This window comes from Columba livia, chromosome 1 (genome assembly GCF_036013475.1).
Source record: "Columba livia isolate bColLiv1 breed racing homer chromosome 1, bColLiv1.pat.W.v2, whole genome shotgun sequence".
NCBI classification, from domain to species: Eukaryota; Metazoa; Chordata; class Aves; order Columbiformes; family Columbidae; genus Columba; species Columba livia.
Genome location: NC_088602.1, coordinates 139,199,022 through 139,217,310, shown reverse-complemented (window position 1 = coordinate 139,217,310; position 18,289 = coordinate 139,199,022). Strand labels below are relative to the sequence as shown.

General features: G+C 41.2%; 1 protein-coding gene across 2 annotated transcripts in view; it reads left to right on the top strand.

Annotated features, from left to right (window-relative positions):
* The window catches only part of KIAA0930 (KIAA0930 ortholog), an 88,571-nt gene that overhangs the window by 56,558 nt on the left and 13,724 nt on the right, over positions 1–18,289 (top strand). Inside the window, exons 3-6 of one of the 2 annotated variants that reach the window (XM_065033060.1) lie at positions 10,869–10,973; positions 12,159–12,236; positions 15,872–15,973; positions 16,416–16,556. In XM_065033060.1, coding sequence (XP_064889132.1) covers positions 10,869–10,973; positions 12,159–12,236; positions 15,872–15,973; positions 16,416–16,556 — 426 coding nt within the window. Of the gene's footprint in view, positions 1–10,865; positions 10,974–12,158; positions 12,237–15,871; positions 15,974–16,415; positions 16,557–18,289 lie in introns of both variants that reach the window. The other variant, XM_065033053.1, reaches the window with a different exon arrangement.

The window sequence follows — 18,289 nt, the reverse complement described above, 5'->3', positions numbered from 1 at the left end:
CATAATCATCTTATTCCCTTAAGGATTTAAGTCCAGTTTGATTGTTAGAAAGGAGAGCAGTCAGCCTAGTAATTTTACTCTCTTCAAAATCCCAAATTAACTATGAAAAGAAAGTGTACTTCTAGCTCTTTACTTGATGAAAGCTAAACTTAAGTCATCAGCCTGGAGAAGAGGAGGCCGCAGGGAGACCTCATAGCAGCCTTCCAGCACCTAAAGGGAGCCTACAAAAAAAGTGGGAGAGGGACTTTTTACAAGGGCATATAGTGATAGGACAAAGGGTAATGGCTTTAAACTGAAAGAGGGTAGATTTAGATTAGAGATAAGGAAGAAATTCTTCACCATAATGGTGGGGGGACACTGGAACAGGCTGCCCAGAGAGGTGGTTGATGCCCTTGCTTGATTCCTTGGAACGTTCAAGGCCAGGCTGGATGGGGCTCTGAGCAACCTGGTCTAGAGAAGGCGTCCCTGCCCATGGCAGGGGAGTAGAACTAGATAATCTTCAAGGTCCCTTCCAATGCAGACCATTCTGTGATTGGTAACCATGCTGAACCTTATCAATATGGTGAAATCACTGCCCATTTTAACCTCCATAACCAGTATAAATCCTTGAGAATAAAAAAATAATAGTACATATCGTGAAAATCATGCTCATAATTTTCCGTATAATGGCTGTCTTTCCAAGACATATTTGTCCACTTTTGTAATTGCAAGTGGAGTCTTTAAGTGATAACAAAATATAAATTATATTTTTATAATGCAGTATTTTACTGTCCTTTGTATTTTTGTATCAAATAGAAGTGTTTTATACAATCACATTTTCTTTTTAGCTTCCCCAGCGCTCATTACCTCATTTAAAACTGTTACTGTTGCTTTGTATATTTCTTACATGAAGACTAATAAACCTTACAAGGCCTGTGGCTTTTAGTGATAGGACTGCAAATAGGTCTATAAATCCAGCAAATTACTTTGGTCCAAAAGATGAAGATTCACCACACAGGATCTCTTATTAATGAATGTCATATGTAATTATTCCTCTTTGGAATCTGGTCATAGTTACAGTGGTTTGCCTGGTTTTTAAACATTTAGATCTAGACCGCTGTAGATACACCGATGTCAAATTTACCTTGAGGTATGTGTATATAAGTTAAAAATAGTTGGAAAATCTCCAGGTGAAATCCCAGCTCCTCTGAATTTACTGAGAATTTTGGCATTCATTTCAGTGGGAAGAGTTTAATTCCCATTAAATATAGAGGTCTGATTAACTGGTTGTCATGATGATACGATCTGTGAGATGTCTGTCCAGTTTAGTCTGAAGTTGACCAATGCATTTGATAGATGGGGGGAGTGGGAAGGAACTCAGTTGTGTAAGTCCCATTTTCTTAAACCAAATGTTGCATTCCCCCCCATTATATGCACCATTATGTCATTTACCCAACAGCTTTATATGCACATCACCAGTTTGCTTTGACATCTGTCACATGAGGTCATTGCTGCTTATGTGGAGCCTTAAATACAGGCAAGAGATGTGACGAAGAGGACAGGAGGGGAGGAGACATTTTGCAACAAGTTTAACTGCTTATTTAAACTAACAGGGCTTCTTCAGGGTAGGAACTATTGTAGCTATTCTGCAAACCAGTCTGGATGATTTTGACTTGAATGGGCCTCCCATTTAGAGATAAGTGTGACAAAACAGAGTGATTTGTTTGTTTACTTTTAAATTTAAAAAGCTTGTTGGCTGGTAGCCACCTGTGAACCCCCTGTTTCTGATTACTGTGGGCTGAATTAGGAGTGGTGTCTGTTGCAGCAACACCTTTGGTGTGTGATCAGCCATCCTGCAACTTGGGTGAGGAAAGAAGATAATCCACTAATGTTCTCCAAGGCTCTCATTCCACCAGCAAATACCTTCCCCTGTCCTTGCCCACAAATACATTTAGCATTTGCAGTAAATCTTCCAAGTTGAATGTTGAAGCTAAATATCAGCATGGTATTGGCAGGAGTAGGGCATAAATACTGCCTTTTGGGATGATCCAGGCTGCGAGAGTTCTTGCCTGCAGGACATGAATGAGTAGCAGAAATTACCGTCACCCAACTTTTCTCATGCCAACAAATGTAAGAGGGTGTCCAAAGCTGTGAATAGACTCTCCTGGGTAATTGCACCATGAAAAAGATGAGCAACTGCTGTTGGGCATGCAGCCTGCCCCATTCAGACCTTCGAAGGAACCTCTGCAAGACACTGGAGTGCGAGATATCTTCTGCCTGTTCTGATTTATTCAGAGACTTAAATTACAATCAGCTTTCTAGGTCATTAACTGCTCTTTCTGTTGGTTTGGCTTTTGATTATACAAAGTGGTTGTGGGGAGAGAATTCTAAGTAATTAATATTGAAGTGAATTTTTAGAAAGTGTGTGGTTTTGCCTGTAGCTGAACTTCTGTCTCTTGCACGAAACAGTTTATACTCCCATTATTGCAGTGGACATTGTTTCAGCTTTATAGCTAAGGTGGGTGTTGAGTTGCCATAGCTACTGGATATTATGCTGCCTTTATGTGGGCTCCAGAGTGTGTTCCAAGAGGATCTGGTGCAACCTCTAAATAATTAATAGCATCTGGGCAAAAGGAACTGGAATTTTGTTTTGGAGGGTTTTCTTCTTGTCCTCTACAGTTACTGCCTGTAAAAATTACAGTAGCCATAATCCTAAAAAGAAGATTCAGTATGACATCTGAAAGACTCTCTCTTTTTTCATTTTAGTACATTGTTGCATTGTTAAATACAGTTGTCCTCTTTTAAGTATTATCTTGGATATAAATATTCTAGGCAAGGCTTATAACGTAATCTGTTGTCAATGTCATTGTCCCTTCTGCAGCTTCTCTGTGTGACAGGACTGGGGATGTTCCCTTCCCACAGGGCTTCTCTGCACGCTCCAGAAAATACCAGACTACTTTGATTTTCTTCCAATTTAATAGAGACAGGTCTGTCGATGAGGAGCGGATGAGTGAGCAGATGGATTTTCATGGGTGACTTGGTCGGATCAGTTCACGTTGTCTTATCGGGTGTATATTCTGTAATGATGCCTGTTACAAAACACAAAAACACTGCTTCGTGTGCAGGTCTGTGTTATTGCAACTCCCAGCTTGTTAAATACCTGTGAAACCAAAGTCTTCGGAGATGAGAGTAGTCACCTCCATGCCATTTGTGGTGATTTCTCATTCTGAGAAAATGCCGTATTTCTGTGCCAAATAGTCCTGGCAGCTCCCAAGGTACTGTCTTTTCCTTCTGAATTGCATCATGTTGTTGGTATGTTCAAGTACATAGGCAATGAAGCAGAGTGAGATGTGTCTCAGCGGTCCAGCGGTGGAGAATTTCTGCCCAAAGAAGCAAATGGTGTTGTAACGGCACCTCTGCTCTGTAGGGAAAGTTTGGATGCATTTTGGCAAATTTTTGGCAGGGCAGTCTCAGTGCAGCCAGCCTTGTTCCGATCAGCTGGAGGAAGTGCCAGAGACACTGCAAAGATTTCAGTGTTTGTCACACAGATCTGTATTGCTGCTGGGTTTCAGGCAGCAGTTTTATTTTTCACATTTCCATTTTTTCAGTGACTTACCTCCACCCCCTCCCCAAGAGCAAGGTGAACAGGAATTGCTGCACACAAATCCTCCTCTGAGTGGCTTTGGCTCAGACCTAATCTGCCTTCTAATATGTGCTGCTCTCAGACCTGACACCTGCTGGTAAAAATACCATAAAATGTTCTGGCCGGGACAGAGTGCTCTGCATTAAATCATGATCATGGAGCTTATTGATTTTTTTTAATTATTCTTTTTTTAGATGCAGAAATCAATATAACCCTTTCTTTTTCTCACCACTAGTGTATTAAATTAGCTTGAAGCATTTTGTGAAGCTGATACAAAACTTAGGGTTGCTACATCTTTAGATTAAAAATATTCTGAAAGTTATAAGGGAGAAGTGAATGTATTTTTTTCTTTTAGATAACTTTGTTAGGAGTGAGCCTATGCTGGAGACGGTAGGAGTATTTCCTTGATGAACTTGTATTGTGGAAATGGTGTTGAATTTTGTTCACAGTATCTTCTTCTCCCTTTTCATGTTCAGCTGCCTCCCCTTTGCTGTTTTTTGAATGTGGTCTGAAAAAAATCTGAAAAGTGGTGCTACCACTAGATAGACCTGTAATCCTATTAGACTTCTCTTTAACAGAAAACCAGAATCTGTGTGGTTTGGGTTTTCATGGGTTTTTTTGGATGGCTTCTGAATGCCAACAGAATAGCACTTCTTACAAACCCTGTTCTTATTGCCCCATCGTTTTTGTGCCACCCGTCTGACAGCCTGTATTGATTTTGATTGTAGATTTCCTTGAAGGAGTTTTTCAAAGGCTTATGTGCTAAGCATTACAAACAAGGTGGTTTTCAATTCACACAGGTTTCAGCAAATGGCTCTAATGCCTTGGGAACTCTATAGAATTAATGCTCTCCTGAGTGAGAGTTCTTCTTGGGGTTGGAGGATCTAAATATCCCAGTGATCATATTCTTAATACCAATTTAAAAGATTGATTGTATTCTGGAAGTTTTGGGGAACAAATAGGCATTGTGGGAAAAGTATCCAGTTTATCACAACAATTTTAAACCTACACTGAGGTCTTAGATGGGTTTTTCTGTGTTTTATGATAGAAATGTTCCAGCTGCCTGTAAGTGTATAACTTAACACATGCAATTATATTGGCTTCTAGTACAAGACCTTGGATGTCTTGAGTTCTTTTGTAAAGATAACCAGTCCATAATATATAGGTCTATGAAAGGTGTATTTCTATGTATAAAATACATCAGTGTTAATAAGCACCTTGCACTTAGCATGTTCTTTTCATGCAGATGATAACCCCTGACAAGAGTCTTGGTAATAATGTGTGCTGTGGGTGGGAGCAGCTGCAGCTGGAGGTGGCTGTGAGGGTCTCCAGGACCTCTGGTCTCACTCCAGAGTAGGCACAAGTACTGTGGCACAGAAGCTCCTGAAGTCCCAGAGATGGACCATACTAATCCACGAGAGCTGTGCAAGAAGGTGGCCAGAATGTTTGCCAAGAGCAGTGAAGAAGTGGGCTGAAGAAAAGCAGGATGATGGGGTCCTGGCTGGCAGGAATGGTCAAATGGAGCAGGTGAATGTGGAAAGGGTGGAGGTGTTTGTCAGGGGGCTCTGCAGGGATTGTAAAATTGCACAGGATTCAGATTTGCAGATGACATACATTGATGCTGCATAAATTACGAGGGCATGACTGTCGGCCTGCGCAGCCTGACCCCTAGGAAACATGGATCTGTTTATTGATATAGTTCAATATTTCTGTGGCAGGAGTGCACACAGGCTCTGGAAAGGACAGACAAGGCACATTGTGTGAGTTATTTACCATGCAGATGTTTTGATTTGCAGGAAAGGTACAATCCTGAGGGAGGAGTAAGGGTGTCTACACCAGTGCTGTAGTGGGTACCAGAAAACTCCAGTGCTAGGGAAATGCTGAGAGGGTAGGAAAGGAGCCACAAGTTCTGCAGAGATGCCCTGCTGAGAGGCACAGAGAACTCCTAAAGGAATTTTGTCAGGTTTATCTGCAAGTGTAACAAATGACAACAAACCAATAAGCACCAAAAACCCAAACGAACAAAACAACCACGAAAACAAACAAACAAACAAACCCAAAGACAACAAACACACACAAAAACACCAAAAAAAACCCACAAAATGAAACAAATGAACAAAAAATCAACAACAGGAAAAAACCCACAAACAAAAAACCAACAACAAAAAAACACCAAACCAAAACTGAGTATTAAAGAGCTTCTTAATATAGTGGAAATAGGCATGACAAGAACCAGAGGCTGTCAAAAGGAAAGCAGCTGAATTTAATGAAGTTGCACACTTTCAGCCAAGATGATGATTAATCATTGGAATGAGTTCTCAAAATAAGGTGTTTTCCCAGGCACTGTCTAGTCAAATGTGTTTAACTGGGGTTTGTGAAGAAGTAAAAGGATAAAATGTCTGTGACAAGTAGGAGGTCGGCCTAGCTGATGTAATTCTCCTTTACAGGCTTAGCTCAGTAACCCTGTGAAAACTTTATAAAGGCAGCATAGTGTGTTTTAACTCACTGAAACTGTAGAATGGCCATTATCTTGACTTGAATGAGGAAATACCCAGCTTGGCTTTTGGATTTCACTGGGAATAAATTAGTGTTTATGTAGTTCTTTCTATTAGTACATTTTCATGCTTGCAGGAAGGCACATCTGTTCTAAAGCCAAACAAGCATAGAGGTGAGGCACGGCCAAGTGAATCAGCAGCAGACCTGGGAAAAGACACAGCATCTCCTGGATCCCTGACTGGGACCGACTTGTTTTTTTTTAGGAGGACTCAACTCTCTGAAATCCAGCATGTTCTGCATTCCATATAATTTCTTAACTCCAGAAGGCCACACGTAACAACATGAATTAAACCTACAATATCACAAAATGATGTTCTGATGAAAAGCATGAGGTAAACAAAGAAGTTACATTTTAATTGTTTGCTTATATATACATATTTTGATATGTATCTAATTTTACATATATATATATATATATATATATGTACATATTAGTCTCACATTTACCATATGATTTCTGTGTAAATATAAAGGCTTCTGTAATGCAGGTATTCCTCTTCCCTGAGGAAGTGCTGTGCTCAGCACTGGCAACACTAACTTACTTAAACTCAGGTAGTGGTTTCTGTTACTAGGAACTCATTGAGATTTTGACAGCACCCCTATTTCTTGATGTCTGAGAACGTAGTGCTCAGGACAGTGAACACATTGGTCTTCTGTTTCCCATGCTGCCAATCCCAAATGCCTATATTCTCTTGAAATGATTCACTTAAATATAAAAGGTTAGTACTTGCCTCTTGATTTTTGGATTGGGACTTAAATGAAGAAAATCCCTTGGTGTCAGCTAAAGCAGCTGCTTCTACGGATTTATGTGATTTTACAACTGCAGTTCTTATGCACGTAAGGAGCCTGAGTAATAAGGCTTTCTGAGGCTTCAGGTTTTGATTTTATGTTCTTGGCATATGTGCCATTTATATCTAATACCAGGCAGATAAGCATGCAGGTGCTGAGCAGGCTTCCTTGGGACATGGAGAAAGTAGGTCAGCCACCAAGAAATTTAGTTTGCTGATTTTAAACAATAGTGGTTAAGATGTATGGAATGGTGATAATTTGTGTTTAAAGTTCTTTGTATGAGGTATTTTTAAATTATATGTTGTGTTTAATGGTTGATTTGGATGCCTCCTTTATTGGCTAATGCTGAACAAGTGGCTACAGGGTCTGAATGGAGCCAGCCCCAGACTTTCCTGCATTCTTGTCCTCACCTGAAACTCCGCAGTGTCCCAGTGACAGCAGGATCATTTACTATGTATTGAACTGAGCCTGTTGATTTATTTCATATAATAACCTCATGGCCACCTTCACATGTCCAGCGCCATGGCAGTAGAGGGTAGCTGAGATTAATTTGTGAGCTGCAGCACTTGCATGGGAAATTGAGCCCCTGGAAAGTGCTCTTCGTTTTGTCCTACCCAGATTTAGCACTTTGCTTTCTGCTATGATGTCTTATGGATGACTCTTTGCCATTTCTGGAAGAATTGTGTAGAAATGACTAAAAGAGATGTTGGAGATAGAGGTGCTTATGAGATAAGGGGTGGGGATTTGTTTTTTTTCAAAAGTGACTTGTAATTTGGGTGCCTGCATTGTGAAGTGTCTTACCACTCAGATGGGAAGCGGTGGTCCTGCTTGTTATGGCACCCTGGTGAGGGGGATTTTATAAAGCAAATCCTGCGGTGGTGCGTGAAATCACGCATGCGGATCTGCTGGCTGCTGTAGCAAACGCTGGCTTCTTGGTGTAGCTGGATCATTCCTCTGAGAGTCACTGAGGACACTCACCTGGGCAGGAGCACGAGCTGCAAAACACGTCCAGCAGATGCCAATGCCGTGGAGAGCGTGTGGAAGTCCATCTGCTGCCTTCCCGATGTCGGATGAGAGCTGCCCCTGGCTGCTGACAGCTCCTTTCTCTCTGGGAACAGGTCACCCCTGTCCTGCCCTGTTTGACCTGTTGAACAGAGGTCTGTATCCTCTGCAGTTTATTGCCTGGCAAAAGACAGAATTTCTTCAATTCCCTGCATTAATTGCATTTGGAATACAGAGTGGCTTAAGCACTTGGCTCAGGGAATGGGTGTCGTGGCAATTGACGATGATCCACCATGCTATAACCCAGAGGTTGTACCGCCTGGGAATTCTATCCCGAGCTAGTGCACAGGCAAAATGTGATTAAAGAAAGGCCCTTTTTTTGTCTTTATCTGTGGCAGGGTTTTGGGGACTTTCTGTAAAAGAGCTGTTGTGCAATGGTTTTGTAATTGCTGGGGAGAAATAGTTCAGCATGTGAATTAATTTCACCAGCAGAAAAAATTGGTGACTGACTTCTGCAAAGGGAGGTTTAAAATTTATTGTTAAGAAGAAATTAAACTCTGCCTGGATTAAAATTAAGGCTGCACAGATATGGAGGCAGAAGAGACTGAGGTGGTGTCTGCTGAGCCTTGCTCTCACCCTGGCATTAGTTAGAGCTGGAATTTTACCCTGCAGTTACTCAGTCCTGCATTCAGCCTGTCCTCTCACTGAGTCTTCCCTTGAGACACAGGATGGCTTTTGTTTCACAGGGTATTTCTGGAATCTTGCGAACGTGATGTTTCTGTGCGTTTAGGCACGGAAGTGCAAAATATCACCTTTGTTTATTTGGAGATGAATTTAAATTAGATAACTTCCCTCAGCTGCTCACATCTTATTTTTTTTTACAGTAACTTTCATTAGTTTGTGCGATTACGTTGCCAATAGAAAAAATCATGGTTAGGAGCTTTAGAAGAAATATAAAAAAACCCCAAAGGAATTATGATGTATGAGTCTATAGGCATTTTTAAAAGATATTTGTAAGTTTAAAAAATGATGATAGAAAACAGTGCATTCAACTTTCATGGTATCTGATGATAGTGTCACTCTTGAAATATTGTACTGTTTCACTCTTCACTATATCTAAGTCTTGTAGCTTTATCACAGAGGAGTAGAAATAAATACAGTTACTATAGGGCTTAATCTTACTCCATTTGATTTATTTCACATATTCTGACTTTTGTGACAACCTGTTTTCTAACATATCAGCCCTACCCTTCTTTGTCTGCCCTGACCAAAGTAAAAAAAAGGTTGTGAATTGCCCTGTTTATAGATAGCTGTGTGAACTGGTCACAGTATTGCAGATATTTCTTAAGCATCCGTTCAAGTATGTTACTGTTTTAATAAAAAAAGGTATTTGACAAAGAGAAACTAATGCTTTTCCAGGTATTCTGTCAAGATAGTGCATAGCTTTGACATCTGTTTAGTGTACTACTTGTCACCCTATTTTTATTACACACTAATTCAGAGATTAAGCCATGCTGCAGATGTTTTAAGTTTCAAACTATCGTTTAACTTTGTGTACTACATCACCTGAAGTTTTGTATTTATCTAGTTGTTTCATTTTTTTTTAGCATTGGTAGACCTGTTTCTGTTTTCTGAGATTATTTGGGATTCTTCATTTGCTTGTTTTTAGTTCAGCTGTGAGTCTCACACATTATTGGCTCCAATCAGTACTGTCAGTGTGAAACCTTTAGAGGAGGGGTTACCAGAATGTCACCCATGAGGTACTGATTAGTAGACATCACAGAGTCTTCACAGAGACTCCCACCTCAATGTGCAACAAGAAACAACTACCTGCTAGACGACGTTGAGCATCAATCAGCCAGCTGAACATGAGCCAGCAGTGTGCCCAGGTGGGCAAAAAGGCCAACAGCATCCTGGCTTGTATCAGGAATAGTGTGGCCAGCAGGACTAGAGAAGTGATAGTGCCACTGCACTCAGCACTGGTGAGGCCGCACCTTGAATCCTGTGTTCAGTTTTGGGCCCCTCATCATAAGAAGGACACTGAGGTACCAGAGAGAGTGCAGAGGAGGGTGAGGAAGCTGGTGAGGGGCCTGGAGCACAAGTCTGATGAGGAGCGGCTGAGGGAACTGGGGCTGTTCAGCCAGAGAAAAGGAGGCTGAGGGGAGACCTTATCGCTGTCTACAGCTACCTGAAAGGAGGTCGTAGCATGGAGGGAGTTGGTCTCTTCTCCCAAGTAACAAGTGATAGGACAAGAGGAAATGGCCATGAGTTGCATCAGGGGAGGTTTAAACTGGATATTAGAAAAAATTCTTCCCGGAAAGCATTTAAACTGGATATTAGAAAAAATTCTTCCCGGAAAGGGTTGTCAGGCACTGGAGCAGGCTGCCCAGGGAGGTGGTGGACTCACCATCCCTGGAGGTGTTTAAAAGGTGTTTAGACGAGGTTCTTAGGCACATGGTTTAGTGCTAGAGTTAGGTTAGGTTATGGTTGGACTCCATGAGGGTCCCTTCCAACTGAAATGATTCTGTAATTCTATGACATGTTTGGTTCTGAGGATTTGTGTTAAGAGAAATACATGTGTCTGTATTCCCAACTTTATTGATTTCATTTTTGGTAAAACATACCCATCATAATGAAGCTGCTGTCCAAAACTGAGATTTCCCTGCAGATACCTTTCTCACCTGTTCTCTTTCATATCCCCTGTCCCCCTGCTTCACTTCCACACAAACCCTTCCATGAGGGCTGACTTTGCTTGGTTAGCAAAATCCCATCCTGACAAAAAAAAAAAAAAGCATAGCAGGAAGGTACACAACATGCAGCTTCTGGTGTCAATTTTTTGTTTTGCATTTAAGTACCTTTAAGCAGTATTTTTCAAGGAGATGTGATATTTTCTTAGCAGGTTGAAGTTGAAGTTTACCGGAGAGATTCTAAGAAGCTTCCTGGCCTGGGAGACCCCGACATTGACTGGGAAGAGAGCGTCTACTTGAACCTCATCCTGCAGAAGGTAACAGTGATGCTTCTCTAATTTTTGAACACTTGTGGAGTATATAAAGAAAACAGGGCTTTTATTTTGCCTTTCAGAGTCTAAATGAACATCAACAGAGATGTTTATTTTTCAGTGAAGCTGGGCTGAATTTTATGCTCTGTAACAAAATTTTGCAAAATGGAAGGTTTTGTCAAGTTTAATAGTTTTTGTGAGCAAACAACTCTGTGAGACAAGCAACATTTCTGTTAGAGTTCACAATATGGGTGCAGCTAAGAAAGGGAACTGCCAAGTGGAAAAGCAGTAAAGGTGTTCTGTATTACACTGAGAGTTTGCTGCTCTTGACATCAGAACTTGAATAAAACTACTTTTTATTGTTGGTGGAAACATGAAGCTAGCACAAATTATTTCTTTAATTAACTCCTAGGTTGTTTAGTTATTGCATATGCTACATTGGTGCTTAGGGAAGCTGAACACTCCTGTAGTCATTTGAAATCCCTTAAAAGTTTTGTTGATTATGATCTCGGAATGAGGCACTGCTGGCTCATTGCACGCATCCTGGAAAATAAATGGTTTTCATTCTCTCTCCTTCCTCCCAAAAGTCTCATTGCAGAACTTCTCTGCAGAGAGCAGTTTCTGCCTTTATTTGATACTGAACAAAACCAGAATCTGTTTGCTACAGTCAGAATTCAGAGATGCTGTTACAGCTGGGTAGAGTGTCCAGAGCTATCGTGCTTGCTCCTTACAAGTTTTTCAGTTTGTTTAGCAGGCTCTGTTAGTGATTTCTGACCTCTCTAATGTGGGGCTTGTGTTCACTACTGTTTCTATTTTTCCCTTTTCAAAGGGAGGATATATTTTCCATTTCTGCCTCAAAGTGTGCTTATGTGTGTGTCATGCTAACTTCCCCAGCTGGCCAGTAAACTAGTGTTAAACAATATTGACAGGAGTTTCTTTACCCATAGGTTGTGCACCTCAGCAAGCATCTGTGCAAAAGAATTCAGTATCACTGACTTAATAAACACAGACCTGAAAATTGTAGGAGGCTCAGTAAAGAAAATAAAGAAAATGGCATTAGCAAAATGTTTTACTTTTTAGTTAGACAGCTGAAAAAGAAAAAAAAGACAGAATGTGTTCTGCTTCATGCACATGAATGTTTTGTCTTTCTGACTCTAAACCTTTATTTCTCTCTCTGGTGCTCTGTTTTAGCTGGATTATGTAGTGACATGTGCTGTGTGCACACGCTCCGATGGAGGAGATATTCACATTCACAAAAAGAAATCTCAGGTGAGATTACTCTGTTATTACTGTGGATAAGAAGTTGGCAACCAATATTACCTAGTTCTAAAAACTATCAAAACCCAGGGCAGTTGTTCTCAGGCTGTGGTCTGGCAGATGCCTCCTTGTGAAGCATCTCAAGTCTTTGTCTAGTGACATTTCCTGCCAGTCATCTAAATGTGAGATCGAAATGCCCTTTATAGCCCCTCTCAAAAAACTGTAAAGACCTCTGCATGCTTTCAAGATTTATATCTTTGCCTACTGGATTTGGGCAGGAGGAGTGCTGGGGGGGAGCATGCCCAACTGTTAACAAATCCGAGGGTAAACCTGAAATGGCATGAGACCTGACTTATGAGAAGCCTTCAGGGTAAATCTGTAATGTACGGCTATTAAATAGTAGACCATTTACTGATTACTAAATTTCTTATTGTTTCATGAGATTCTTATTTTCTCAAACTGCTCATTCCTTCCATCTCCACACTGAAGACTTCTTTTACTTGCTTGTGTGCAGCATACAGTTAATCCAGGGTTTAGAATAGTGGAGGAGACTGAATAATAAGCATAGAGGAGGTAGGAACAGGAAACCCCAGGTTTCTTAGGTTCCAGCAGATCTTGCAACAGCTTCTCCTAGTTGGCAGAGGAGTGGCTGACACGCCAGAAGGCTGTGCTGCCATCCAGTGGGATCTGGACAGGCTGGAGAGTTGGACAGGGAATAACCTGATGAAATTTAAGAAGGGAAAGTGTAGAGTCCTGCATCTGGGCAGGAACAACCCCAGGTTCCAGTATAGTCTGGGGAATGACCTATTAGAAAGCAGTGTAGGGGAAAGGGACCTGGGGGTCCTGGTGGACAACAGGATGACCGTGAGCCAGCACTGTGCCCTTGTGGCCAGGAAGGCCAATGGCATCCTGGGGTGTATTACAAGGAGGGTGGTTAGTAGATCGAGAGAGGTCCTTCTTCCCCTCTACTCCGCCCTGGTAAGACCCCATCTGGAGTATTGTGTCCAGTTCTGGGCCCCTCAGTTCCAGAAGGACAGGGAACTGCTGGAGAGAGTCCAGCGTAGGGCAACAAAAATGATTAAGGGAGTGGAGCACCTCCCTTATGAAGAAAGGTCAAGAGAGCTGGGTCTCTTTAGTTTGGAGGAGACTAAGGCAGGACCTTACTAATGTCTATAAGTATATAAAGGGTGAGTGCCACGAGGATGGAGCCAGGCTCTTCTCGGTGGCAACCAATGATAGGACAAGGGGTAATGGGATCAAGCTGGAACACAAGAGGTTCCACTTAAATTTGAGAAGAAACTTCTTCTCAGTGAGGGTGCCAGAGCACTGGAACAGGCTGCCCAGGGGGGTTGTGGAGTCTCCTTCCCTGGAGACATTCAAAACCCACCTGGACATGTTCCTGTGCGACCTCATCTAGATGTTCCTGCTCTGGCAGAGGGATTGGACTAGATGATCTTTTGAGGTCACTTCCAATCCGAAACATACTGTGATACTGTGAAAAGGCTCTCGTTGCCTTTAAAAGGCTGTTTTTCCCAGACATTTTCATTCCTTTAGCTCGTTCAGCTGTTTTTTGTGGCTTTTCCTAAAATAAACTGGTGCTCTTTAATCCTTTAATTTTGTTTTACCATTTTAAAATGATTGTTGCTTTGCCTACAAACAAAACCAGCAATGCCGATTATTGTAGTTGTAATTTGCATTAGTTAGGCACATAATTCCCTTCTGCTGCTGTTGAGACACCACATTACACCACTGATTTAAGCCTTTTATTTCTCATTGCTTTTTTCACTCTTTACTAGTCCAAATTATACCCCCAGTTAACTTCTGCAAAATTCTTTTGAGAAAAATCTGTAAATATTACTTGCAGACTTAAAAACTAGGAAGATGAGGGTGCGGGACCTGCCCTCTCTGCGTGTGAGCAGCGTTCAAAATGAGGATAAGATTTTCTGTTCCTCCTTCCTAGAGGCTCCTACTGTGGGACTGTGTATAAATTTTTCTTTGTCTCCCTTTTCTAGGAGAAACTCAGCACACATTAGGACTTTCCTGTACATATTAGTAACATTTCAACGTCATGAAGTTGATCTGTGGAGAGAAAAAACAATTCCATATACAATGGAAAGCATATTTGCAGTAGGACATTTCATTGTAACATACACCATTGAGGCTCTTAGTTTTAAATGAACAGAAGCCAACTTTTTTGCATCTATGTTACTTGCCCTTATGGTTCTTGCTTTAGAAAGTGTAAATTATCCTGCCAGTGTGCAGGCAGATATTAAATAGGTAGAAGCCCTATTCAGGCAAAGGACTTGCTGCTCTACTCCAGACTTAGAATAAAGCTACTGTGTTCATACCAGTAGAGTACCTAAGGCACAAAACCAGTGTAAAAAAGGCTGACGTTCCCCTACATTTATTTTCAGACTACATTGATTATCTGCTGGCTTGACAATGAGACCTCTACAAATCATGTTTTCACCACATGTGTCTGTCTGGAAATGAGTTTGGGGTTTTTTTTGCGTTACATTGGATAGCATGAGAACAAAGATGCCTGGAGGATGTCCTTATTTCAAGTGCTGGTGCAAGTGTCATTTTTGAGGAGTCCTGTTACTTTCTAATGCTGTTTCTTGTCATAAAGTGACCTTTCTTTTTAATTATCTGTATTTAAACGTGCGTGTAGGCTTCATAAGTACAAATAAGGAAATCAACCGTCTCGAGAATATCTAAAATCCTACCCTTAGTCATGTTTTGTCTTGAATAGTTTGTAGCAAGAGTATCACAAGCCTGACAATCCAGGCAGATTCAGAGCTTTCAACACATTCCCAGTGGGCTAAGATTTGACAGACTTCTTTAATTCAAAGCTTTGTTTGTAAACAAAGGTAGAAGCAAAGAAAGCTACGTGGTATGAATTCTTCTCCCTCTTTACCTGCTTGTTAATCTCATTGGTATCATAAAATCTAAAGCCTTTAGCTATTTAAACATAGGGTTTTGGGAATGAAGTGACCGAAGGAGTTCAGAAACTGCTTCAGAGAGCGGAACGTGCAAGAGGAAGCACAGTGAATAGAGAAAGAAACAGAAGCAGAAGAGGAAGATAAGAAATCAAGCACTTGTCCTCCTGAGGGCCATGCTTCCCATTACTGAGTGATGTTGATCTTATTATGACACTAAGCAAACAATAACAATGAAATTAACTGTACAAGCAAATAGTGTTAAGTCATCTACTCTGTGGTAACTTTCTTGCTGTGTGTGCTTTTCCTTTGCGGCGCATTGCAGTAACTTAAAGGCAGCTCAAGGTGGTTTTCTCTGCTGATGAATATATACCTTAGCTGTGCCATAGGATGGTGAGAGGTCAGGCACGCACAGGGACATTTATTGTGGAGCAACTAGTATTTGATAACTTGCATATGAAAACTAAAGGATTTCACAAGTGTCATTATTGCAAACCAGGCCGTAATCAAAAACCAGCTCAGCTTTGCCTGCAGGATGTCCAGCATCTCTAGTGTAAGTGAAAATGTTGGCTGACTGAGCAGCATTGGACTGTGCTGTTTTGGTGTTGCTTGCCTTGTATTCAGTGTGTCCATTCCTGAGTACATTTAACTGACAAGATGTTTGTTTTGGTTTTGTTTTGGTTTGGTTTTTGCCTGTATCTTTTTCAGCAAGTGTTTGCATCTCCTAGCAAACACCCAATGGACAGTAAAGGAGAGGAGTCAAAGATCAGCTATCCAAACATATTCTTCATGATTGACAGTTTTGAAGAGGTGAGTTCCTTGTTGCAGTAGCAAAGTTTTGTCCTATTCTAGTCTTATGTCCTGATTAGCTGTTTTCTTGTACCTCTTGAACACATATTCTTGGCTAATTTGAGGGTTATCTTCCGGTAGTTTTTTTTTTATTTGGCCATACTATTCCTTTAATGTTTGAAATCTGAGCTTAAAGCTGGGTTTTGGTGTCCATCTTTAGGATGGGCTAGAGCAAGACAGGCTGATGTGAGAGCTGCTTGTCTTTGACACATGATTTGCAGTGGGAGCTGCCTGAAGTCTGGTTTTCTGAGGGCCTGGAGGGGAGCTTATAGCTAGCTCCCTGGCTTCCTGCCATTTGCATTGAAACTGCCTTGGGCCCAAGGAGAATCATAGGAATCTGAATGTATTTGAACTTTAACACCTGCAATTTGCCTTGAAATGTTTCATCTTGCATCTTTGGCAGGTTTTCAGTGACATGACTGTGGGAGAAGGAGAAATGGTCTGTGTGGAGCTGGTGGCCAGTGACAAAAGCAACACTTTCCAAGGGGTTATTTTTCAGGGCTCCATTCGCTATGAAGCACTCAAGAAGGTCTATGACAACAGGGTAAGATGCTTCGGAAAGACAATGTCCTTTGCAACAATGTTACTCTGACCGCAGTTTTTCTTTGCTGCTGAGGCTGTTAGCTTTTGGACCATCTGCATCATGGTCTGTCTTTTTTGGCTTTGAAAGTTACCTGAAAGCTAATACTTTTGGCTCAGACAGCTGGGAGTATTTAGATCAGGATACATTACTCTCATGTTTGCAAAAACAAGTGAAATTGTTAAGTAGTCAAGAGTGTGACACAGGAATGGATCTGAATAGCAGAGTTCTGAGAGTCCCTTTGTTGTCTTTAAAGCTTGTAGATATTTCTAGTTGCTTCAGAGAAGGCGTTTTGCAGGGAGATCTTAACTTCTAATAACTACTTTGCTATATGTAAAACGTCTTTTTCTTTAGAGTGTTTTGTACTCACAGCTGTTTTCAAAAGACCACTGTAGTTTCGCTGCCACAGAAAGAAACTTTCTGTGATTTCCTACAGAAGCATAGAATGCCAGCGCTTTCAGCTTCCAATTTAGTACTTAATGTGGAAGTCAAGAGAGTGCATGAGCCAATAAACTTCTCAAACAGTTGGTTCTGAAGAGAGTCCTGAGAGATTTTTAAGGAACAAACAAAAATAATCCTGGCAATATCTACTGTGACTGTAAATTTAATTTCCCTTTGTTCCTACCCATGTCAGGAGAGGTTCTGAATTAATTCCACTTTTCCCTGTTTTAAATGTGAGTAAATATACTCTTCTAGAAGTTTTGTGAGAGAATATGAAACTGAAATTGTTTATCTGTCGCACCATCATCTTACGGCCTCACACAGTCAGCAAGTGGGTAATTAAAATACATGGGAATGTAGAATCACTGAAGACAACTTAAAAGCCCTGCAGTGGAAAGACAAGATTTGATGTGGTAAAGTCACCTCATAGCCTAGGAATGTCATGTTTGACCACACAGCTAGCTACTTTACATTGTTTTGTTAGATTAAATAAAATTGTTAGCTCTTCAAATACTCGATTATGGTTGAAGGCAAAACTTGAAATTTGACCATACTTTTAACAGAACAGAAGCAGTCTATCTGTGCTTTTGATGGTTACTTGATTCCAGTTGTGTCTGTATTAATTCTTAGTATAATATGAGTTGTGTTACATGATGAGCATCCTGGCCCTTTCAGGCAATAAACTGCTGAAAGTTGTGATAAACCACTTAAACTTACGGATAAGTCCTACTTACTTCACTTGGCAAAACTATGACTGTTTTCATATCGGTCTGTTCCTTTTTTCAGTTCTCAGTTCAGTTTTCAGTTCAGTTGTGTTAACTGGAAAATTGAGCCCTTCTGTCTGTCTGAGGGGGTTCAAAAGCTGTCAGGGTTTTGCGGTGAGCGATGCGACGCAGGTCAGTTGTGCATGGAGGCTGGTTCTTTATGCTTTGGCCTTGACAGTGTGGGCACACAAATGTCCCGATTGATTGCCACAAAGTAGTACCAGAACTGTGCAGTACGCTTTGCTAGTTTGAAGCATCTGGTGTGCGCCTCTTGCTTTTTGGACTCTAACAAGTGTCCCTGCACAGGCTGCGTGGGGTTGTGCACATGCCTGCTTGTGCTTTGGTGTGCCACGTTGTGCCGATCCAGATAAAAACCCTTTGATTTATCTCAGTGTGCCATTGAGTAACTCTGCCTTTTGGATAGCTGAAGGAGTTGATTCCTCTCTGAGCCACTGTTTTTCTGTCTGCAAAATTGCTTCCCTTTTGGAGATC